The 22,398-nt window shown below is 56.6% G+C and overlaps 6 protein-coding genes across 10 annotated transcripts in view; 1 reads left to right on the forward strand and 5 right to left on the reverse strand.

Moving 5' to 3' along the window:
• Positions 1-22,398, reverse strand: part of LOC121435313 (H-2 class I histocompatibility antigen, Q10 alpha chain-like) — a 731,224-nt gene that overhangs the window by 521,645 nt on the left and 187,181 nt on the right. The gene's annotated exons all lie outside the window — the stretch shown is intronic.
• LOC121435272 (H-2 class I histocompatibility antigen, Q10 alpha chain-like) overlaps positions 1-22,398 on the reverse strand; it is a 708,503-nt gene that overhangs the window by 498,600 nt on the left and 187,505 nt on the right. The window lies entirely within an intron of this gene.
• The window catches only part of LOC121435270 (H-2 class I histocompatibility antigen, Q10 alpha chain-like), an 808,095-nt gene that overhangs the window by 472,942 nt on the left and 312,755 nt on the right, over positions 1-22,398 (reverse strand). The gene's annotated exons all lie outside the window — the stretch shown is intronic.
• Positions 1-22,398, reverse strand: part of LOC121435275 (H-2 class I histocompatibility antigen, Q10 alpha chain-like) — a 703,994-nt gene that overhangs the window by 472,942 nt on the left and 208,654 nt on the right. The gene's annotated exons all lie outside the window — the stretch shown is intronic.
• Positions 2,367-4,986, forward strand: LOC121435338 (steroid 21-hydroxylase). The gene is made up of 10 exons (XM_041634591.1): positions 2,367-2,577; positions 2,642-2,737; positions 2,971-3,113; positions 3,216-3,311; positions 3,406-3,507; positions 3,600-3,686; positions 3,804-4,004; positions 4,202-4,380; positions 4,474-4,577; positions 4,665-4,986. The coding sequence occupies exons 1-10, from the start codon at positions 2,367-2,369 to the stop codon at positions 4,931-4,933; spliced, it is 1,488 nt and encodes a 495-aa protein (XP_041490525.1). The 3' UTR covers positions 4,934-4,986.
• Tnxb (tenascin XB) overlaps positions 4,968-22,398 on the reverse strand; it is a 51,635-nt gene continuing 34,204 nt past the window's right edge. For 2 of the 5 annotated variants that reach the window (XM_041634358.1, XM_041634357.1), the window contains 20 exons: positions 17,370-17,684; positions 16,670-16,993; positions 14,258-14,584; positions 13,523-13,846; positions 11,985-12,272; positions 11,365-11,637; positions 9,927-10,208; positions 8,729-9,037; positions 8,117-8,452; positions 7,759-7,881; positions 7,506-7,649; positions 7,200-7,319; positions 6,970-7,113; positions 6,754-6,884; positions 6,517-6,649; positions 6,282-6,433; positions 6,096-6,192; positions 5,848-6,009; positions 5,586-5,749; positions 4,968-5,250 (listed from right to left, as the gene is read on the reverse strand). In XM_041634358.1, coding sequence (XP_041490292.1) covers positions 5,149-5,250; positions 5,586-5,749; positions 5,848-6,009; positions 6,096-6,192; positions 6,282-6,433; positions 6,517-6,649; positions 6,754-6,884; positions 6,970-7,113; positions 7,200-7,319; positions 7,506-7,649; positions 7,759-7,881; positions 8,117-8,452; positions 8,729-9,037; positions 9,927-10,208; positions 11,365-11,637; positions 11,985-12,272; positions 13,523-13,846; positions 14,258-14,584; positions 16,670-16,993; positions 17,370-17,684 — 4,250 coding nt within the window. In that variant the 3' untranslated portion in view covers positions 4,968-5,148. The remainder of the gene's footprint in view (positions 5,251-5,585; positions 5,750-5,847; positions 6,010-6,095; positions 6,193-6,281; positions 6,434-6,516; positions 6,650-6,753; positions 6,885-6,969; positions 7,114-7,199; positions 7,320-7,505; positions 7,650-7,758; positions 7,882-8,116; positions 8,453-8,728; positions 9,038-9,926; positions 10,209-11,364; positions 11,638-11,984; positions 12,273-13,522; positions 13,847-14,257; positions 14,585-16,669; positions 16,994-17,369; positions 17,685-22,398) is intronic. The other 3 variants (XM_041634355.1, XM_041634359.1, XM_041634356.1) reach the window with 2 other exon arrangements.

Below are 22,398 nucleotides of genomic sequence, written 5' to 3' on the forward strand. Positions count from 1 at the left end.
ACAGGCCTCACACAGCCAACACTGACCTTGAACTCCTGATCCTTGGCTTCCCCGGAATTACAGGAGCACCCCAGCATGCTCATGGCTAGTCTGTGTTTGGAAGGCGGAGTTGGGCAACCACCAGCATTCCTGGTCACCCCATCACATAGAGCCCCTGATAGGGTTGGTGGAGGGAGGACTTTGGAGAAACTTCAGTCTTTCTGGGCATTTCAGAACATCGGATCTCTTACAGCTGCCTCAATTTCTCCCAAACCGGCCACCCTGGTCTGCCTGCCTCCAGGCAGCCTTGCTCTACCTGTGCCTCTAACACAGGAGGCTCAAGGGCATGTGGAGGGGAAGGGCAAACCTTTTTCTGGCTCCCATCCCTGATCTCTGGCTGCCAAGGCCAACAAGGGTCCCTCTTCTCCTTTCCTAGTGGTTCTCTGAGACTCCTTGCACTTCTATGGTGAGTTTGGTGGTTTATATACTTATTTAGGTTTTTCAAGACCGGATTTCTCTGTGTAGCTTTGAAGCCTGTCCTGGCACTTGCTCTGTAGACCCAGCTGGCCGCACTTGCTCTGTAGACCCAGCTGGCCTCCAACTCACAGAGATCTGCCTGCCTCTGCCTCCTGAGTGCTGGAATTAAAGGTGTGCGCCACCACCGCCTGCCTTGCTTTTTTGGCTTTTTTTGTAAGTCAACTTGAGTTGGTCATTTCGTTAGTGTTGCGGCCAGAGAAAGGCAGCAGCTTCCGGTAGTTAAGCTGGCTGAGCACCTGGTTGCCTGCTGGTGCCTGGTTCTGCTTCAGAAGCCCGCACGCACACAAGTGCCTTGGCCTTGGCCCAAGCATCTTCATTAAAATACAAGGACAACGTTGTAGCCTTTGAAGCAGGATCGGGAGGGGGCCGTTAGGACAGTGTCGGGTACACTTTGTTCCAAAGTGGACGGCCAGGGCCGTGGCTCCTTGTCTCCCGACACTTTTCCATGTGATGGATGAGGAAAGAGCCCAGAGCCTCTCTGTGTGAGGCAAACACCAACAGAGCCTTGTTCCTTGAGATGGGGTCTTGTTGTGTAGCCCAGGTTGACCTCAGGCTCAATCTGCTTGTCTCTGCCCCCTAAATTCAGGCACCGCCATGCCTCACTCTAGATATTTCTGGCAACAAAAGAGGCCATAGAGTAACATCACCAGGCAGGCATTGTGGTATACGCCTGCAATCCCAGCATTTGGACATCGGCTACATACTGACTTCAAGACTTTCCAGGGCTACATAGTGAAACCTATCTCAAAAAAAAAAAAAAGGTATGGTGTGGTGGTTCATAAGTTTCTCTTTTGGTTTGTTTAGTTTTACACATACAAATTAACATAAAATATAATAAATAAATGAACAACTAAACAAATAAGCAAACAAAAAAACCTGTGCGTATGTATGTGCATGCAATTCCCTCTGGCGTCAGAAGAGGGCACTGGAACTCTAAGCTGGTGTTGTGAACAGCCATGTAGGCGCTGGGAATCCAACTCAGGTCTTCCATAAGGGCAACAAGTACTCTTAAACGCTGAACCACCTCTCCAGCCCCGTGGCACAAGTTCTCATTCTAGAGATGGGAGGCAGAGACAGGAGTATCCCTGGGGTTCAGCGGCCAGCCAGCCTAGTGGATTTGGAAGCCCCAGGAAAATGAAAACTCAGGGTCTTTCCATCTGGACAGACCACCTGAGGTTGACCTTTGGCCTCCACACACGCACCCCCCTCTGTCCCCACAAACAGCCTCAACCAAGCCAGGAACAACAGCAAAGAATTGCATAGGGGACCAGGTGGGGTGGCACTTCTGTTGCCCCAGATGTTTAAGGGACTGAGGGAGGGTTCAAAGTTTGAGGCCGAGCTACATAGTGAATTCAAGGTTCCCTGGGCAACCTGATGAGATCCTGTCTCAAAGTTAACAATAATGGGGGCATAGGTCCTGGGTTCAGTCACTAGTATCACAAATAAAGCAGTAGCAATAATAACCAATAAAATACTTGTAGGGACGGACAAGCGGCAGACCCAAAGGCACATTGGGCAGAGACTCCCACTTCTTTCTTTTCTCCGGGATAAGATAAATTCACACCACTAAGCCGACCCAAGGTGAGGCAGGGTGGGCTGGACGGGGCTCAGGGTGGACGCCGCGGCCCACAGGGCTGACACACAGAAAGGTCAGGGTCCTGCATCTCTTCCTTTCTTCTTGATGGATGGTCTCTTTGATCCATGAGCTCCAAGGCCAGCGGGATGGTGCTAACTTGAAAACACACTGTTCTGCGCATGGGACCACGGTAGGGGACTGGAGGCTAATAACGAACGGCTGGGGCCAAGAACTATAAAAAGCCTTGTCAGGGCCCCTGCACAAGTGTCCCGCCATGGTGTTACCTGGGCTGCTGCTGCTGCTGCTGCTGCTGCTGCTGCTAGCTGGCACTCGCTGGCTGTGGGGCCGGTGGAAGCTCCGGAGCCTCCGCCTGCCTCCTCTTGCCCCGGGGTTCCTGCACTTTCTACAGCCTAACCTTCCCACCTACCTGTTTGACCTCACCCAGAAACTCGGGCCTGTCTATAGGATTCGCATGGGACTGCAAGGTGAGCCAATCTGCTCTCTTCTGGTGACCTATCCCTCCCAGCTGACAACTGCTCTTTCCCCCAGATGTGGTCGTTCTGAATTCTAATAGGACCATTAAGGAGGCCCTGATCCAAAAATGGGCGGACTTTGCCGGCCGACCCCAGATACCATATGGTAAGAGTTGGGGGCACGGTTTTTTCTTCCTCTTCTTCACTGTGTAGCCCTGGCTGCCCTGAAAAATCTCTGCCCTGAAAATCTCTTTGTAGACTAGGCTAGCCTCAAACTCTCAGAGATACACCTGCTGTGGCTTGCTGCCCTGGCCTACTTCTTGGATGGGGGAGGGGGGGAGGCAGGTCAGGCCTTTGGCTTCCTTGGTTAGTTGGCATTCTCTCTTTCTGCCATCCCTCCTGCAGAAAATCTAGACTTGGACCTGTCGCTAGGGGACTACTCGCTAACGTGGAAGGCCCACAAGAAACTCTCTCGCTCAGCTCTGATGCTGGGCGTGCGAGACTCCATGGAGCCCCTGGTAGAGGAGCTGGCCCAAGAATTCTGCGAGGTGAGGCCGTGCTCCTGTGGCCTAGCCCTCCCGGGGTCAGCGTCCCTGTCCCCCAGTACCACTCGGTCCCCACAGCCCGGGTAGCCTGCCTCTTCTCCACAGCGCATGCGCGCGCAGGCTGGCGCCCCTGTGGCCATCCAGAAGGAATTCTCTTTGCTCACGTGCAGTGTCATCTGCTATCTCACGTTTGGAGACAAGGTCAAGGCTCTCCTCTTGCCCCTCGAGCCCCTCCCTCAGGCCCTCCTGACCTTTGCTGGTCCCAAACTCAAAGTATGCTCTCCTCTTCCGGCAGGACGACATTTTGGTACACACGGTTCACAGCTGTGTGCAGGACTTGCTGCAAGCCTGGAACCACTGGTCCGTCCAAATCTTGGAAATAATTCCCTTTCTCAGGGTGCGGGAGCACATCCCAGACTCCCCTGGGTTGGGGCGGGATTAGGGGGTGGCTGGTCTCCATCCAGAAGCTGACTCCCCTACCTGTCCCAGTTCCTCCCCAATCCGGGCCTCTGGAAGCTGAAGCGGTTCCAGGAGAACAGGGACAATATCGTAAGGGAGCAGCTGAAGCTGCACAAGGTAGGTGCCGCGGGATACCGCGCGAGCACTAACCCCCCTAGCCTCAGCCAGTGATGTGCCTGCAGAGCCTGCATCACTGCTGGGCACCCAGCCTGCTCCTTTCCCTGCCCTCTGCAGGACAGCCTGGTAGCAGGCCAGTGGAAGGACATGCTTGACTACATGCTTCAAGGCGTGGAGCAGCAAAGAGAGGGCACGGATGCAGGGCAGCTCCACGAAGGGCACGTGCACATGTCCGTGGTGGATCTCTTCGTCGGGGGCACTGAGACCACAGCCACCACGCTCTCCTGGACTGTGGCTTTCCTGCTTCATCACCCTGAGGTGCATTATGGGAGAGAGTGAGGCTCCTTCCGGCCCCTTGGCCCAGTCCTCTGCCTGGCCTGGACTCTGCTCACGGGTGCGGGGGCGGGTCTCTAGGCTTAGCTGGGTGGCTGGATAAAGGGGCTGCCGGCTGGGCAGCCCTGAGTCACCCAGCGCAAAGCTTGGTCCCCAGATCCAGCCTTGTCCCTTCTTCTCAGATACAGAAACGACTGCAGGAAGAACTAGACCTCAAGTTGGGCCCCAGTGCCCCCAGCTCCCAGCTCCTGTACAAGAACCGAATGCAGCTGCCTTTGCTCATGGCTACCATCGCTGAGGTGCTGCGCCTGCGGCCCGTGGTGCCCCTGGCCCTGCCCCATCGTACCACTCGGGCTAGCAGGTGACTCCCTGGGTTAAGGGTTGAGTGAGAACCACCCCCCCGCCCCCCCCCCCCCCAGGGTCCCGGACAGCTTCTGACTCTGCCTTCCCTCAGTATCTCTGGCTATGACATCCCCAAGGACACCATCATCATCCCCAACATCCAAGGCGCCAACCTGGACGAGATGGTCTGGGAACTGCCCGGCCAGTTCTGTCCTGGTACAACGGAGGGGTCAGGCACGGGAGCGGAAGGGCCCTAGCCTCGGTTGGGACACACTTCCCGAGCTATCTGTCCACGACCCACAGATCGCTTCCTGGAACCCGGCAAGGACCTCAGAACCCTATCTTTCGGCTGTGGGGCCCGTGTGTGCCTGGGAGAGCCGCTGGCGCGACTGGAGCTCTTCGTGGTCCTGGCGCGCCTGCTCCAGGCCTTCACGCTGCTGCCACCACCAGATGGCACCCTGCCCTCCCTGAAGCCCCAGAATTTCACTGGTGTCAATCTCTTGATTCGTCCTTTCCAGGTGCGGCTGCAGCCCAGGAACCTGATGCCCCAAGACCAGGGCCAGAACCCTTGACAGGATAGGACCAGTACCAGCCTCGTGCCTCAGTTTCTCCTTTATTGCTCCGTTACTAACCCCTCCCCTCCCCCCTGTAAACATGGTGCTGTGAGATCGTGGTAGAGAAGGCCTCTTTGGTGAGCTAGGCAGTAGAGGCATACTGGCTCTTCTCTGGCACGGCCCCTCAGTGCTCGGCAGTCATACTGGGGTATGAGCGAGGTGGGAAAACAGGCTCAGCTGCCCCTGGCAGGGGCCTGGAAGTTTCTAGGTCTCAGCTTCATTTCCGTGAAGGGCACCGAAAACTCGAAGCCCTTCCAGTGGTACCAGCTCACTCCCTGAGGAGAAAGTTGTCGAGGGAGGAGAGTTAAAGCCAGCACTCACCAATGGCAACTCCTTCATCCCCGCCCAGCTCCTGCAGGTGACCCCCGGGGGTCCATCCCTCTCCCTCACGGTTCCCTGCCTAGCCCTCAGCTGCAAAGGGCTGAGGCTTCATTCTGAGCTGGCGCCTTGTATCCACTAATAAACAGACTTTTCAAGCTTCCTAGGTGAGACTGGTATTACTGTCCCATTTCCCAAATGAGCCTCTGAGGTGCGAGAAGTTCAGTCATTCACATGAGAGTCCTCCAACCCGAGTGACCCAGAGCCCAGCCTGTGCTTCCACGGCCCCCACCTGGTGGTCCACTGTGCTCCCGTAGAGCCCGTTGAGGTTGGCATAGTGACAGTTCTTGTACCACCACGCCCCCCGATAAGAGACAGCGCAGGAGATGAGCAAGTTGTTGGGGTCCCGATCACGGGCAGAAAAGACGCTGCCGCTGTGGTAGCTCATAGAGTCCCCTGGCAAAGCATGGGAAGATGTGGTGAGGACCGCCCCCCGTGCCGGCCATCACCCAGTCCCGGGGCCCGCCATCACCCCGTCCCGGGCCCACCCTCACCTGCGGTGCCATGGTAACCCTCTAGGTGCAGGCGGTAATTCTCCGTTGCCGAATCCACACGGAAGAAGTCATACTGGGCGAACACAGCTTCCTTTCCAGCTCGCAGGTCCACACGCATGGAGTAGTCTCCAGCCTGCGTCAGGCTGTGTAGGACCTCATTGCCTGGGGTGGAGTATGCTCCATCAGGGTCCTGGGGTCCACAGGACTGCCATCCCTTCCCGGGTTCCCCAGCCCTATGAGGCACGGACCCAGCCAGAATTCCCGGGAGATGTTTCCAAAACCATGGGCATACTCCTCCCAGTCTCTCCAGAAGTCCGTCTGTCCGTCCATGCGGCGCTGGAACACCTGGAGAGCAGACAAGGGCAGCATTGGCCTTGGCTCCTGGGCATCGGCCCCTGTGCTACCCAGGTCCCTGGGCTCTGAACGCAACCCACCAGCCAGCCGCCCCCATCCGTCTCCATGTCACAGAACACATCCAAAGGCCGCTCGCGGTTGCCGTTGAGGAAGATGGTGGTGGTCTTTGAGGTGCTGGGCCCGTTCTGCATCTCCTCCCCACAGTCCCGGGGGAAGGGGACCCGCAGCCCACCTGTGGAGAGGAGATGGGGAGTCTGTCTGTCCCCAAGTCTCAGACCCCAGCCGCCCGCCTATGCTCAGGCCCAGTGTCAGTACCTGTAGTAAAGGAAGTGGACACAGGGGGCGTGAGGCTCTCGCCCCAAACAGCCCGCAGCTGGGCTCTGTAGAAGGTGGAAGGGAAGAGGCGGAGAAGCCGGTGGGAGGTGGTTCCTGCTGGAAGCAGGATTTCCTGGAGACCGACAAGGGACAGTCAGCAGAGGGTGAGATGGCCAGAAGGGCACCACCAAATCTAGCTATGGAAAGCAGACGGCCAATGAGGCAGGGCTGGGGTACCTGAATCTGTCCTCCAGGGGTGTCAAAGCTGAGCAGGTAGCCTGTGGGTGGGACTTCGGGCTCAGTCCAAGTGAGCAGGGCCGTGCGAGGGGTCACTTCCTTGGCCTCCAAGTCCTGGGGGGGCTTCAGCCCTGGGGACGTAGGAACAGATGGGTGAGCCCGTATCTGCTGCCTTGACCCTCCCGTGACCCCTTCCCCATGCACCCCTGGCTCTACCTGTGGTGAAGGTAATGCTGGCTGGCGAGGTGAAGTTTGGGCCTCGGAGACCACGCACGGTGGCCGTGTAGTTGGTGTCAACCGCCAGGTCTGTCAGCGGGTAGTCCACGGCGCTGCCGGGTGCTGAGGCCTGCAGGGGTGGGGCTGGGAGTGGGGTGGGCATCAGCCCCTGCCCATCATGCTGTACCCTGCTCTCCCCACCTCTTCAGAGGAGGTTCAGCCATGCTCACCCCCGGGGGATGCGACCTGGACGTTGTACTCGTCCACGGGTTTGTGGGGGGGCTTCCAGTGCAGAAGGGCGGATCCATTAGTCAAGTTCAGTGCACGCAGCTGGGTGGGGCCATCGGGAACTGGCAGAAACAGGGGCTCAGAGGCTTCCCTGCCACTGTCCCCACTGTTGACTCTCCCAACTTCACTGCCTCCCTGGGATCCCTCTGTCCCCTCTTCACCCTGGCCAGCCCTTGCGCTCTCTCTCTCTCTCTCTCTCTCTCTCTCTCTCTCTCTCTCTCTCTCGCCTGTCATGGTGCCCCTCTTACCTGTCGTGAGGAAGCCTGTGAGAGGCTCACTCTCCTCGAAGCCACGGACGGAGACCACAGTCACCTCGTAGCGAGTGTCTGAGCTCAAGCCCTGGAGGACCTGGGTCTGGGTCCGGCCGTCCACTACTACACTTTGCGGCTCTCCTATGAACATGGGTGGAGCCTGAGACCAGCTGGAGAATGGGCGGTATGCGGGGGTGGGGGCGGGCAGGAGAGGAGAGCTAAGGAGGTCTTGGCAGGACGGGACCATCACCTCCATCTGCGAGCTGGTAGGAAATTTTGAAGCTGTCCACCCTGGATGGTGGCGGCACCCAGTTGACTCTGGCTGATGTTTCCCCAATTTCACTGAATTGTAGGTCACGGGGACTCTCCAGAACTGAAGACAACAAGGGAGGGGTTCAGTGAGGAGGGCATGGGTAAGAAAGTTCCTCCCCCTTCTCCCTGAGTGCTCTGGCTTCAGAGAGGTCCACCATGCCTCTCTGGAAGGTTCCCAGGACAGAAGTCTCTAATGCCTTCAAGTCCTCTGCCCACTCTCCAGACCCCCGTTACCTGCTGGGTACTACTCTGCAAAGTCCAATGCCCCCTCTTCGGTGCCCAGTGTGGGTCCTCACCTGGGCTGAGGGTGCGGGCAGTGCCCTGAATGCTGTCCGCCTTGTGCGGCCCACGCAGCCCATACAGAGTGAGGCTGTACAGGGTCCCAGGATGTAGGTCCCGAAGCACAGCTGAGCGCTGTGTACCCGGCACCATCAGCTCTCGCTGCAGCAGAGGACGGAGATGCGGCTCCAGAGTGCTTGGTGAGGGGACCCCAAAGCGTATTAGGAAGGTGTCAAAGGAACCAAGCGGGGCCTCCCAGTTCAGCCGCAGAGAACTAGTGGTCATGTCTGTCACTGACAGCTGGGACAGGCGGGGCCCCGGGTCCCCTGGGGTCTGACCAGCAGGAACTGGACCTGTGGGAAGTGGGTAGGAGAAAAAGGTCTGAAGACACAGATATATGCCAGCCCCAAGGCTTGGAGCACGTCACGTCTGTCACCCTTCCCTATTGGTCAGAAGAACCCATGAGGAACAGAACCTCTGGGAAGACCGACTGGGAAGAGAAGGGGCAGTGTAGGGTAGACCTCGACCCTTCCTGGGCACCTTCCTCAAGCCTTCCCTGTGGCAGCCGCTTCTGGATGTCCACTTCCACCCTTCCTAACCCCAGACTAAGAAGGTGCAGGCCGGCCCACCTGTGGTACCCTCTGCAGAGACAGGCCCATGGCGCATCTCTTCACGGAGGCCATAAAGGAAGAACTTGTAGGAGGTGCTGGGCTCCAGGCCTGAGATGAGGACCTTGTCCTGGTGTCCATCAACAAGCAGGGCTTGGGGCTGTCCCTCTGTGTCCTGGTACTGGACCACAAAGGAGTCAAAGGGGCCACGGGCCACACCCCAGGAGAGGCGCAGGGAATCTGGGGTTGCCTCTGTCACTCTCAGCATCCCCAGGCGGGGGGCTTCAGGGGCTTCAGTGGGGCTTGGGGTTGACATGTCCTCTTCTGGGGCTGCACGGGAGAAAGCAGGGTGGGATCTTTACAGGGTGCTGGGCGCCTGCCCTGCTCATTCTGTCCCCTTCAAAGGAAGGGTTTGAGGCTGGCCTGGGATGAAGACACTTCACAGTCCAGGCAGGTAGCCCAATTGAGGAGAGGGAGGGAGCAGGCATCTTCTAGAACCTTCCAGTTCTTGAATTTGTTTTACCCCTGCCTTGGTGTTACCTCCTGACACCCAGGAGGCCTCTCTGAGCCCAGCCCCGGGATCTCCGGCCTGGGAAGCTACTGTGCCTGTTGGTCCCTCCTCAGCTGCTTGCTGTTTGGGGACCAGACTCCCTACCTGTTTCCCAGCACCTGGTGCATCAACCCCCTCAGCAGTGGCCCCTCAGGCTCTTCCCTGGCCCCGCTCTTAGTGCGGGCACCACAGGCTGGGGTGGCTGGTGTATGTGCCTGGCAAGTCACACTCGTGCCCTTGGCCTGGCCGATCTGACGTGGGTGTCAGTGGCCTCTGCCCATTGGATTTTCCGGTGATTTTCCATTTGAGACACATCCCTGGCTCCCGAGAACAGGGCGGGGTGTGTGTGTGTGTGTGTGTGTGTGTGTGTGTGTGTGTGTGTCTGTGTGTCTGCTGCACGCCTAGGCAGCAAGGGGATGGAGCCATTCTAACGGGGTAGTGGGGAGCAGCAGGTGGCAGGGATGACTGGGGTAGGGAGGGCAGGGAGCCCGCGAGGCCTTTCCTTGCTGCCTAACCCAGCTCCTGTTCTCTCAAAGGATCAGCCCCAGGGATGGGCACAGGTCCTCCCTTCTCTGGCTCTGGACAGGCCCCTGCCCTTCCCACCATCCTCTCTGGCCAATCTCTTTGTCCGCAGACTCCTCAGGCCTGTGGTCAGGCAGGGCAGCTCACCTGTCACTCCGAGGGCAGAGACGGGCCCCAGGCGCTTTCCTCCAGCCAGCCCATAGAGCAGAAACTTGTACTTCCGGCGTGGCTGCAGACCCTCTATGGCGACCTCGTTCTGGTCTGCAGCCACGACCACTGTCTGGGGCTGCCCATCCCTGTCTCTGTACTGGACCAGGAAAGAGTCAAAAGGGCCCTGGGCCACCGTCCACGAGAGGTGCAGAGAGTCAGCGGTCTCTCCTGTCACTGTCAGTTCGCCGAGGCGGGGCTGCGGCGGCTTCTCCAGGGGGGCTGAGGGGAGAATGGGATGATTCAGGTTAGTGTCTCCAGCCTTGGAGACTTGGGATGTGTGGCCTCAGGGACAGAAACCTGAGGACGCCAGGCCTGCGTGGTCCTGCTGCGGCGGACTGAGGGAGAGCCGCCTTGTCTCTGGAGGCACAGCCTAGCCCTTTCCTGCCTGGCGCCCGCTTGCTGCTGTCAGGTCACAGAGGGTCACAGTGAGGGAGGGCTAGCGGCGGGCACAGACTGGTCTTCATTTCCTCTGGACAGGGCTGTGGCCAGAACTGAGGCCTCTGGGGACATCTGCGTGCCAAAGAGATACTCTCAAGTGGGGGAGAGCTCCCCTCAGCCTGGGGCTGCCCCCCATCTCCTACACAGTCCAGAATTAATATCCCGGGACCAGGTGGAGCAGAGAGGCGACCTGCCCACGTGAGGGTGGCAGCTGACAAGCCTGCATAATGAAGGTTTGGGGAAGAACTATGGTATCTGAGGGCTCCAGCCTCTGATGTCTGTCTGGGGTGACTGACTCATGGACCTGGGAGTGGGGTAAGGGTCATGGACCCACTCCACCCCTTCCTTGGGGGCTGACTCATGGGCACAAAAACACCAGATTTTTCCATCGTCTTCTGTAGCCAGGCCTTCCCATCTCATGTCTCAGGGTTGGGAGGAAGAGGACATGGGTGCCAGCTACTGGTCGCCGGCACAGTGGGGAGTGGGCCACTGGTTGCCGGCACAGTGGGGAGGCCGTGGTGCACATGAGGTGGCTCAACCATGTCACGTGGCTGCCCAGGACTGGATTTGGGTTTGAACCCCGGTTAACCAAGCCTAAAAGCTCCTTAGGAAGGAGACGGTGAGTATAAAATGCTCAGACTGTGCCCAGTCCAAGGCAGGACTGGCCTTTCTGTAACGGCTTTTCCTCTTAGACTGAGGACAGGACAAGTCTCTGGAAGGCCCTGGGGATGGGAGCTGTGCCAGAGTGGGAGGCAGGGCCCGGGCTCACCTGTGGTGCCCTCCCCTCCACAGAGGCAGGGCTGGGACTCACCTGTGGTGCCCTCCCCTCCACAGAGGCAGGGCTGGGACTCACCTGTGGTGCCCTCCCCTCCACAGAGGCAGGGCTGGGACTCACCTGTGGTGCCCTCCCCTCCACAGAGGCAGGGCTGGGACTCACCTGTGGTGCCCTCCACAGAGGCAGGGCCCAGCCGTTTGCGGCCTGCTAGGCCGTAGAGCAGAAACTTGTATTTCCTATTGGGCTCCAGGCCAGGGATGGTGACCTCACGCTGGTCTGCTGCCACCGGCACCACCTGGAGCTGCCCTCCCCTGTCCTTGTACTGGACTAGGAAGGAGTCGAACTGGCCCTCGGGGACAGTCCAGGAGAGACCCACGGAGTTCTGGGTCACGTCTGTCATCGTCAGCTCCCCAAGACGAGGAAGGAGCTTTGTGTCTGCGAATGGAGAGGAGAGGAAGCCACTTAGACTGTGTAGTGTACTTACCGCAGGGGACAGGGACTGGGGTGGGGGCAGCTGGGGCCCTGTTCTTGGTGGTCAGAGGGGGCGATCGGGCCTCGCTCGGGATAAAAGAGCCTCCAGGAAAGGAAGCAAGTGTGCCCGCCCAGTGATGAGGGAGAAGGACGGAGTGAAGGTCTGAATTGGGTGGACCTCACAAAGAAATGGGTCACCAAACTCCAAGGTCTGGAATGTGGGCCACAGAAACATGAAATTCCAACAGTTGCCACAAGGGAGCAAAGGGTGCTGGGGGTTGCAGGGTCCGCAGTGTTGGGCCCTCACTCACCAGTTTTTGCATCTACGGAAACAGGGCCATGGCGCTTTCCACCCTGGAGTCCAAAGAGGAGAAACTTGTACTTGCGGGCTGGGTCCAAACCTGAGATGGTGACCTCACTCAGGTCTCTGCTCACGGGTACCGTCTGGGGCTGCCCCTGGGCATCCATGTACTGGACGAGAAAGGAGTCGAAGGGGCCCTGGGCCACGGTCCAAGACAGGCGCACAGTACTGGAAGTCACATCTGCCACAGCCAGGTCCCCCAGGCGGGGCTCTAGGGAGGGCTCTGTGGGCAGGGGCGCTGCAACAGAGCAGAGGAGGCTAAGGGGTACAGGCAGAACCTGCTGAGGGGACCAGACTGCCACCAGGCTGAAGAACAGCTTCTACCCCCTGACCCCAGCCATAGGAATGGCAGCTGCAGACAGTTCCACACCTAGGAGCCCCTGAACCGCCGATGGCTGGCACAGCGCTTCTCAACCTGTAGGTCGCGACCCCTTTAGCAACCATTTATCTCTAAAAATATTTACGTTATGACTCATAACAGTAGCAAAATTAGCTGGGTGGTGATGGCACACCTTTAATTGGGAGGAGGCAGAGGAATGAAAATCTCTGTGAGTTTGAGGCCAGCCTGGTCTATAGAGAGAGTTTCAGGACAGCCAGGGTTATACAGTGAAACCCTGTCTTGAAAGGCCAAAAAATAAAACAAAATAAGTAGCAAAATTACAGTTGTGAAGTAGTAATGAAAATAATTTCATGATTGGGGGTCACCACAACCTGAGGAACTGTATTGAAAGGTTGTAGTATAGACTGGAGAGATGGCTCAGAGGTTAAGAGCACTGGCTACTCTTCCAGAGGTCCTGAGTTCAATTCCCAACATCCACATGGTGGCTCACAACCATCTGTAGTGGGATAGGTGGCCTCTTCTGGTGTGCAGGCATATATGTAAACAAAGTACTTTTTTTTGGTTTTTTTTGAGACAGGGTTTCTCTGTAGTTTTGGAGCCTGTCCTGGAACTCGCTCTGTAGACCAGACTGGTCTCAAACTCACAGAGATCCACCTGCCTCTGCCTCCTGAGTGCTGGAATTAAAGGTGTGTGCCACCACGGCCCGGCCATAAATAAACATTTAAAAAAATAAATAAAAGGTCACAACACTAGGAAGGTTGAGAACCTCTGATTTAGCAGACGCCATTGTGATTGTTCCCCCGCTGCCGGAGCTGCCACTGTGTTAAAAAATGCTTGTAAAACCCCACAGTCCAGCTGGAGGTGATTCAGACCCAAGTAGCCCAGATCAGAGCCTGTTGTGAAACACCAAATACCCAGAGAGGGAGCCAAGGTGGGAGGACTGTGTGGGGCTCTGGAGTGGGGGAAGGAGGGACCACAAGGACAGCTCCAAGGACGGCTGCGCTGACCATCCCTTCATTCTAGGCGAGGGGGTCAGAAGCTCAGTGAAGCCCCAGAGACAGCTGGGAAGAAAGGGGGAGTAGAGGGCAGGGCGGAGAAGAGAGGAGCCGCGGAAGGCAAGAGCAAACACAGACCCCAGCCACACTCACCCGTCACGCCCACGGTGGACACGGGGCCCACACGCTGACCATCATGGAGTCCATACAGGTTCATCTTGTATTTGCGCCCAGGCTCCAGGTCTCTCACGATGGCCTCCCTCTCCTGGCCCCCAACACGCACCACCTGGGGCCGCCCATCACTGTCCTTGTACTGGACACTGAAGGAGTCAAAGTCTCCCTGGGGGACGGTCCAGGAGAGGCTCAGGGAGTCTGGGGACGATGCTGTGACAGTCAGGTCTCCCAGGAGCGGCTCCTCAGGGGGCTCTGGGGCCTCTGTGCTGGGCTCTGTGGGGCTGGGAGTCTCTTCCTCTGCAGCTGAGAAGGGAACAGACAGGTGAGCAGGGTCCCCCACAGGTGTCCTCAAGTGAGGACAGAGTAGCCATAGTTACCAAGGTGGTTCTGAGGTCAGTTCAGAGAAGCCCACCTTGGGGCTTAGGGGTCCTGGTCAGCTGACAGCTGGCCAACACGCCCAAGCTCCTGGGTCAGCTGAGGGGACCTGGACACCAGCACGGCAAAGCTGTCTGTGGCCCTGCTGCCCAGGGAGACTGGCCAGCCCAGAAGAAGGCACACAAAGGCAGACCTTAGTGTTAGCAACGCAGGTCTGTGGGACTGAGCAGATCTGGGGTGCTAACAGCACCCAGCCACCAATCCCTACCCAGCTGTCACCAAATAGTTTGAGTGTCTACCTCCCAGTGGGTCCCACCCTGGTCTCCCATGTCCACTCACCTGTCACCCCGACAGCAGACATGGGGCCCACACGCTGGCCACTGTGGATGCCATACAGGTTCATCTTGTATTTGTGGTCTGGCTCCAGGCCGGTGATGGTGACCTGGTCCTCGTGCCCTGGCACCCGCACCACCTTGGGCTGCCCATCCCCGTTCCTGTACTGGATCAGGAAGTGGTCAAACTGTCCTTCGGGGACTGTCCAGGAGAGGCTCAGGGAGTTAGGAGTGGCATCTGTCACGGACAGTTCTCCTAGACGTGGCTTCTTAGGAGGAGGCTCAGGAGTGGTGGTGGGCACCAGCTGTGTGGTCGTAACTTCCTCTTCTGGAGCTGAACACACAAACACACAAATTCAGGTCTTCTCTGTGCTCAGTTAGAATATAAAGAAACATTTATTAAAAACAAAGTTCCCATCCACAGTTCGACCACGGCTTGCCTTTTCTGTTCTTTCTACACGGCCATTCCTAGCATCCCGCCCAGACACCTGCCAACACCCATGTGACTGCTCCCCTCCCTCCCGCACTTGCCTCTTTTGAACATGCTCCACAGAGCCACTGCCCTGAGCCTCCCTGCCCTGGCTCTCCTTGCTGTCCGCTTCCTCCCTCGCTGGACTTAGATCTTTACCCCTGCTAGGTCTGGAAACCTCCTCCCTGAGGCTGTGTCCCAGCTGCTAGTGAGCTCAGTGCACTCCAGACTCTGGCTGTGTCCCTCTTGGGTGCCTCACACTCCCCCACCCACCTCTTCTATCACAGAACCTGGGCCACCATCTCCTCTCACTTGGGTGTTGACCCCGGTCTGACCTCCCTGCCTTCAGGCTCACTTTACCTCTTCCGCTAAGCGGTTGTGCTTCATGAGGAAGCCAGACTTTGAACAAGGACTTCCAACGGCAGCAAGGAACTGGACACCCAGTCCTGTGTGGAATCCCGAGCTTCTGAGCGGCCCCTGCCTCTCCATCAACCTCTCAAGACCACCCTGCATCCCAGAGGACATCTCACAAAATCTCTGTTCCTCACGGACCAGCTTCTTTCTAACCTTCTGTTCTTTGCACAGCGGGGACATTGACCTATAACTGTTCTCTCTGCCCTGTCACCAAGCCAACGCTTGTTCGACCTCAGGTCTCAGTTGCCTTATGAGAAAGCTGGTTTAGATGTCCCCTCAGGTACTGTTCTCGCCCCTAGGGGTCCCATGTTCTGGGCCCTTGGCAGAACTTAGGCCTTCTGCCTGTCACCCTGACTGTGAAGTCCATGCTAACACTGCTAGTTTTTCAAAGCCCCAGCCTGACGGAGACCAGCAGCCCAGACTCCCGTGGTCTGTCAGGCTCTGTCAGCTCAGGGCCATTCTAGCACAGCTCTGTCTTATGTAATCACACCAAACATAGACAACGGCACAGAACACAGACATCAGACAAGGCCACCTGGTACCATGATGGCAAGCTTGGAATCCTATGCTCACAAAGACACGCTCGACCATTTGCTACAAAACAACCAAACAGCCCTCGTCCAGGTAGTGAGGGATTTCTGCCTCTTCCTCTGGCTTTGTGGGCCCGCAAAACACCTTCCCCAGACAGAGCTCAGCAAACTCACGAGTGAGGGAGGCTCTACGGGCAGCATCGTTCAGAGCTGAACTCCCCTTGCTAAGGCTTCTGTACCCCCAACAACTTAGCAGCTGCTCTCTAACCCCAGAGTCCCCCACAGCCCAGCACCCCCAAGTGTTGACCCATAGTTCATTCCAGGTGAGCCTTGGGGATGTTGGCTCCCCAGCTGACAGCCCCACAAGTCCCCAGATCAGGGAATGGAGGCATGTGAATGAGAGTTTACAATGGAAGGAAAGGAGGAAAGAAGGAAGAAGGAAGGAAGGAAGGAAGGAAGGAAGGAAGGAGAGGACAAAAAGGAAAAAGGGCTTGAAGTGGTTTGTACATTGCAGACTCATCCACTGCCCGGGCCAGAGAACGTCACAGGGATAGAGCCGCTCTGTGAGGAACCCCCGCTAGCTCGTCCCAGAGAGGGCTGACACCTCTGCTACGGGCTTTGCTGCTCCGGGACCGATCCATGAACCAGCAGCGTGTTTCCCAGGATCTCCTTAGAAACAGGTTCTGGCCGGGCCGTGCTGGTGCACACCTTTAACCCCAACACTTGGGAGGTGGAAGCAGGTGGATCTCTGTGAGTTCAAGGCCAGCCTGGTCTACAAGAGCTAGTGCCAGGATGGCTACGATTGTTACACAGAGAGACCTCATCTCGAAAAAACAACCAACAAAAAAGAAGCAGGCTTTGGACACACTGCTGGGTCTGAGGCTGATTGGGGAGATGTCGGATGTGCCCGGCAGCTTTGGTGCACAGTACAGGTGTTTCCATGACGATGGCTGGAAAAGGAGTGGTGTGGGGCTGGTTTCCCCCCAGAGGCACAGCTAACACTCACCCGTCACGCCCACGGTGGACACGGGGCCCACACGCTGGCCATCATGGAGTCCATACAGGTTCATCTTGTATTTGCGCCCAGGCTCCAGGTCTCTCACGATGGCCTCCCTCTCCTGGCCCCCAACACGCACCACCTGGGGCCGCCCATCACTGTCCTTGTACTGGACACTGAAGGAGTCAAAGTCTCCCTGGGGGACGGTCCAGGAGAGGCTCAGGGAGTCTGGGGACGATGCTGTGACAGTCAGGTCTCCCAGGAGCGGCTCCTCAGGGGGCTCTGGGGCCTCTGTGCTGGGCTCTGTGGGGCTGGGAGTCTCTTCCTCTGCAGCTGAGAAGGGAACAGACAGGTGAGCAGGGTCCCCCACAGGTGTCCTCAAGTGAGGACAGAGTAGCCATAGTTACCAAGGTGGTTCTGAGGTCAGTTCAGAGAAGCCCACCTTGGGGCTTTGGGGTCCTGGTCAGCTGACAGCTGGCCAACACGCCCAAGCTCCTGGGTCAGCTGAGGGGACCTGGACACCAGCACGGCAAAGGTCTTAATGTCCCCACCCCCTGCACAGGGGAGATATGCCAGCTCTAGGGAGAGGCACATAGGCCATAGCCTCGGCCACAGAAGGTCTGGGTATTAGCCAGTCCCAGGCCACTGACCCCCACCCAGAGCAGATGGTCTCTCTCCTAGTGAATCCTAGGCTCCCATGTCTACTCACCTGTCACCCCGACAACAGACACAGGGCCCACACGCTGGCCACTGTGGATGCCATACAGGTTCATCTTGTATTTGTGGTCTGGCTCCAGGCCGGTGATGGTGATCTGGTCCTCGTGCCCTGGCACCCGCACCACCTTGGGCTGCCCATCCCCGTTCTTGTACTGGATCACGAATTGGTCAAACTGTCCTTCGGGGACTGTCCAGGAGAGGCTCAGGGAGTCAGGAGTGGCGCCTGTCACAGTCAGCTCGCCCAGGATGGGTTTCTTAGGGGTTGCAGTAGGCACCGCCTGTGTGGTCATGGTCTCCTCCTCTGGATCTGGACACACACACAGAGGGATGGGCTATGCCTTCCCTGTCCTCAGTATCCACACAAAGGGGCTTTTATAAAAATGAAGCCCTGAAGACTTCTGGCGGAAGTGACACTGGCCGCGGAGATCACTACGTATCTTTTCCGTGCCTTCTACACTGCCATTCCTGGCACCCCGCCTAGGTGTCCCCCCCCCTCTATCCACCAACACGACTTCTCCCCTTCCTCTACCCTCTACCATGTGTGAGCAGGCCCCACAAGGCCACTGCCCTGGCCTTCCCTGTGCTGGATCCCTTTGCCGTTTCCTTCCTCACTGGCTTCAGGACTTTGCTCAGAACACGCTAGACACCTCACCCGCCCCCTCCCAGATGCCATCTTTTGGGATGAGTTGTTGGAGGTCTCTGGCTGGAGACAGCTGACACTCAGCTCTCCGCTGTCCAGGACGGGGGACAGGGTTCTTTGTGGAAGGAATGAGTTGATGCGTGGGAATAAAGTTGAAAATTGCAACAATAAACAAATAAATAAAAATGAAACGAATAAAGTGGGTTTTTAGGTGCGTGGTGAGAATGCTAGCCTCCTCACTGTTCCCTCACGGGTGGATGTACCCTGCACAGACAGAGTCTCTTTGAGGAGCCAGAGGCAGTCACAGGCTCAGCAACAAGTTCTGAGGCTGTGCCTCGGCTGTGGGGTTTTTACCACCAGCACGGTTCTCGGGGTCCTGTGAGGGACAGAATAACAGGTTCTCGATGCACGGCTGGGTCTGGTCTGGTTTGTAGGTGACTGTTTCCTCTCGTCTAAGGCATGTCCTCAACTCTCTCTCAGGAAGTTCCTGAAGCTTAGAAGGCTTACAAGGCCTCAGCATGGCCACAGAAGCACAAATGTGGAGAGGAGGGATTCTCAGCAGGCACACGCTGAGCAGGAGCTCAGGAGAACACCGTGAGCTGTAACCGTGCTGGAGTTGGGTTTGCGTGGTGCAGCTGCCTCTGAGCTATCCGCACTCCTGCAAAGATCTCCACATTCCCGCAAGTGACGCAGGTGAACACATCGCTGAGCTAGACGTGGCTGGGGTTGTTGCTTGGGTCTGATTTCAGTGACTCATCTGGCATGAAAAGACAGATGTTCAGGTCTCCTCAAGAAAGTCAGCCAACATGATTGGCACTGGGATATGAACTAACAGAAGCAAAGGCAAGCTAGGGAGGAGAGGGGACGTGACCACGGCAACAGATGCTGAGGCCAGCGCCTAGGGTCTGCAGGATGACCTGGATACGGCCACTTCTTTCATGTGCTATGGGACGGTGAGCCTTCTTGCTGCAGCAATGGCTTCATGCTCCCTGCTATAGGAGATTGCACATGCAACCCAAGCCAGGCCACCTGAGAATGTCCAAGTGAGGATCTTGGCGTGTCCATTTTCCTAAACTGGATATGGTTGGTGAATGGTTTATACTACACAAATATAAGAATGTCTCCAAAACAGCAAATGGACTAGAGGGTGTATTCCAGTCCTTAAGAGTATCATGGATAGACGAGATGACAAGCAAGCTATGGTGGCCGCTGTGTGGCCTTTGCTGTGGGCAAAGAATTTAAACGGAAACTCAGCTGCCTTCTTAGAAAGAACTTGCCCACATGAGCGAGGAATTGCAGCAGGGAAAGGTCATAGGGATGCGATCTGCTCATTGGCCTCTGGGTTGGGGAAGGGAAAATAGAGACAAGACTAGAAGGGGTATCTGCTCGCTGTGTCCTAGAGCTGGCAGGTTGCAAGGTAAAGAGAGTGCAGGTTAAACACACTTTAAAAAGCCCGTCCTAAGATCAAACTATTGGAACCCTTGGTAACTGGGTAACTATGGGGGAGGGAAGGATGGAAGACGACAGACTTTATGTCAGAACGAGAAGAAAAGAGGAGCAAATCCAGGATTCAGTTGTAGATAAGGCATGAGTAACAAGTACGGGAATCTGCGCTGTTCAGGGCACACACAGTATCTGAGCAGCGTGGACCAGGAAAGACTTTTAAGCTGAAAATAACGAAGGAGCCTCCCACAGCCTTGCTTCTGCAGCTGTGAAATAGAGGCAGATGGGATTAATCTGAGAGGAGATGGAGAAACTGTCATAACAGCCCATTCCTCCTCGAGACAAAGACTGCATAACCCAAGGCAAAATGGGGAAGATCAATCCCTGGTGAAATGGCCCATATGAGCCACTGGGGACACTTAGTTCCATAAATATAAGGGCTTAAAGACCACAGAGGGGAGAAGGTGTGGCTGGAGGGAACTGGGAATGAGAGAGGCTACGCAGATGCCCAGTTCATGAAGTCAGACAAAATCATGCTAAATGCTAAGAAAGAGATCTGTAGCCTGATGTGATGGCATGTGCCTTTGTCTTCAATCCTGGTGCTGGAGAAGCAGAGGCAGGTGGATCTCTGTGAGTCTGAGGCTAGTCTGGTCTATATAGCAAGTTTGGGACCAGCCAGAGCTACACAGTGCTTCAGAGACTTGCTGGGACCGGGGTGGGATGTGACCTTCATGGCTCAGAATCTCTGGGAGTTCAGAATGACTCTGAATGGTATGTAAACTCTTTATAAAATGCAGAAGCAATTGAGAGGGGGTGAGAGGAAGGAAAGGCAGACTAAAGGATTTGTCCCGGTCACTCAAAGGGAAACATGACAAGATTAGCGTACGGACGGTTAGCACAAGGAAATGAGCGAATGCCAAATGCTGTGGTAGCAGCTTTCTGATTGGCTCTGCAGCCCAAGCAACAGCTCCCAGAAGACAGAAATCATAGGACAATGCAGATTTCAAAGGTTAAACTTGGGGCTGGAGAGATGACTTAGTGGTTAAGAGCACTGGCTGCTCTTCCAGAGGTCCTGCGCTCAATTCCCAGCCACCAGAAGGTGGCTCACAGCCATCTGTAATGGGATCAGGTTCCTTCTGGTGCGCATGAAGACAGAACACTCAGACGTAACATACATGAATAAACAAAAGGTTGAACTTGACCTAGGGGTGGACAATTATCACCTCCAGAGCATGCATGCACTTTTCTCCCTGTGAGAAAGTATGGATCCATGCGAGGGACAGAGATTAAAGGCCACATGATGGCTGGGAGCCTGTCGGAACTGGAGACCCAGCTCCAGTGGCAGGTGTGGGAGGTTAGAGTGCATGGGCCTAGCCGGGTCCTTCAGGACCATCCAGGGCAAAGAGATACACAGTGTTCGTAAAGAAACAGCAGCATCGGGCTGGAGAGATGGCTCAGAGGTTAAGAGCATCGCCTGCTCTTCCAAAGGTCCTGAGTTTAATTCCCAGCAACCACATGGTGGCTCACAACCATCTGTAATGGGGTCTGGTGCCCTCTTCTGGCTTTCAGGCATACATGCAGACAGAATATTGTATACATAATAAATAAATATTGAAAAAAAAAAAGAAACAGCAGCATCCTGGTGTGAGGAGGAGGATGGTTCCCGGAAAGCATGTCTGTGTTGTGGGAGGGTAGACAGGACAATGTGCACTCCATCTATGTCCCGTGTTCAATTCCCTCTCTCGGGATCTTTGTGTACCGTCCTGAGCGTTGGCGATGTTTCTTTACTGGTAGCACCTTTGCTCTGGATCCCAAGGCCAGTTTCATGTTCATTTGGAACGGCTAACCACAGATCTTCAGAGCACACCCCAGGGCTGTATTCATAGCCCTACATTTTGTCATGGGATGGGTCTGGGACCCTGCATTGTTATTCTGTCCACCTCTGGGAAAGCATTTGATGACAGAGATGGCATCATGCTAATCTCTGAATATTTTAAGTATCTGTAAAATCATCTGAAGAACAGGAAAGAATGAATTAAAGAGCCTAAAGGAAGGTGCCCTCCATGAATGGGAGGGGGCACTGCCAGAGCTATAAATTGTGTAGGAGTCTGATGTGAGGAGTGGGCTATGATTCTATGAGTTCTTCAGGCTAAGGAGGCCCCCGAGGTCCCACAAACCATAAAGGTATGGAAAACGCTGTTGGTTGCAACACTAAACTCAGTGGTGAATCCCTATTGCGGAAGACCCTGCACACTTGCTGCACGCTGCACACCTGCTGCACCCTGCACACCTGCTGCACACCTGCTGCACCCTGCACACTTGCTGCACCCTGCACACTTGCTGCACCCTGCACACTTGCTGCACCCTGCACACCTGCTGCACGCTGCACACCTGCTGCACCCTGCACACTTGCTGCACCCTGCACACCTGCTGCACCCTGCACACCTGCTGCACCCTGCACACCTGCTGCACCCTGCACACTTGCTGCACCCTGCACACCTGCTGCACCCTGCACACCTGCTGCACCCTGCACACTTGCTGCACCCTGCACACCTGCTGCACGCTGCACACCTGCTGCACCCTGCACACTTGCTGCACCCTGCACACCTGCTGCACCCTGCACACTTGCTGCACCCTGCACACCTGCTGCACCCTGCACACCTGCTGCGCACCTGCTGCACGCTGCACACTTGCTGCACCCTGCACACCTGCTGCGCACCTGCTGCACCCTGCACACCTGCTGCACCCTGCACACCTGCTGCGCACCTGCTGCATGCTGCACACTTGCTGCACGCTGCACACCTGCTGCACCCTGCACACCTGCTGCACCCTGCACACCTGCTGCACCCTGCACACCTGCTGCACCCTGCACACTTGCTGCACACCTGCTGCACCCTGCACACCTGCTGCACCCTGCACACCTGCTGCGCACCTGATG

The sequence above is a fragment of the Microtus oregoni genome, unplaced genomic scaffold (assembly GCF_018167655.1).
Source record: "Microtus oregoni isolate MIOR12 unplaced genomic scaffold, Mior012 000046F_ref0000063, whole genome shotgun sequence".
Lineage (NCBI taxonomy): Eukaryota > Metazoa > Chordata > Mammalia > Rodentia > Cricetidae > Microtus > Microtus oregoni.

Bases quoted from the DNA above. Each gene is read 5' to 3' on its own strand.
- LOC121435338 (XM_041634591.1), top strand. From the start codon at position 2,367: ATGGTGTTACCTGGGCTGCTGCTGCTGCTGCTGCTGCTGCTGCTGCTA. The intron at 2,578-2,641 runs GTGAGCCAATCT...TCTTTCCCCCAG, and splicing joins GATTCGCATGGGACTGCAAG to ATGTGGTCGTTCTGAATTCT. The intron at 4,381-4,473 runs GTGACTCCCTGG...GCCTTCCCTCAG, and splicing joins CGTACCACTCGGGCTAGCAG to TATCTCTGGCTATGACATCC.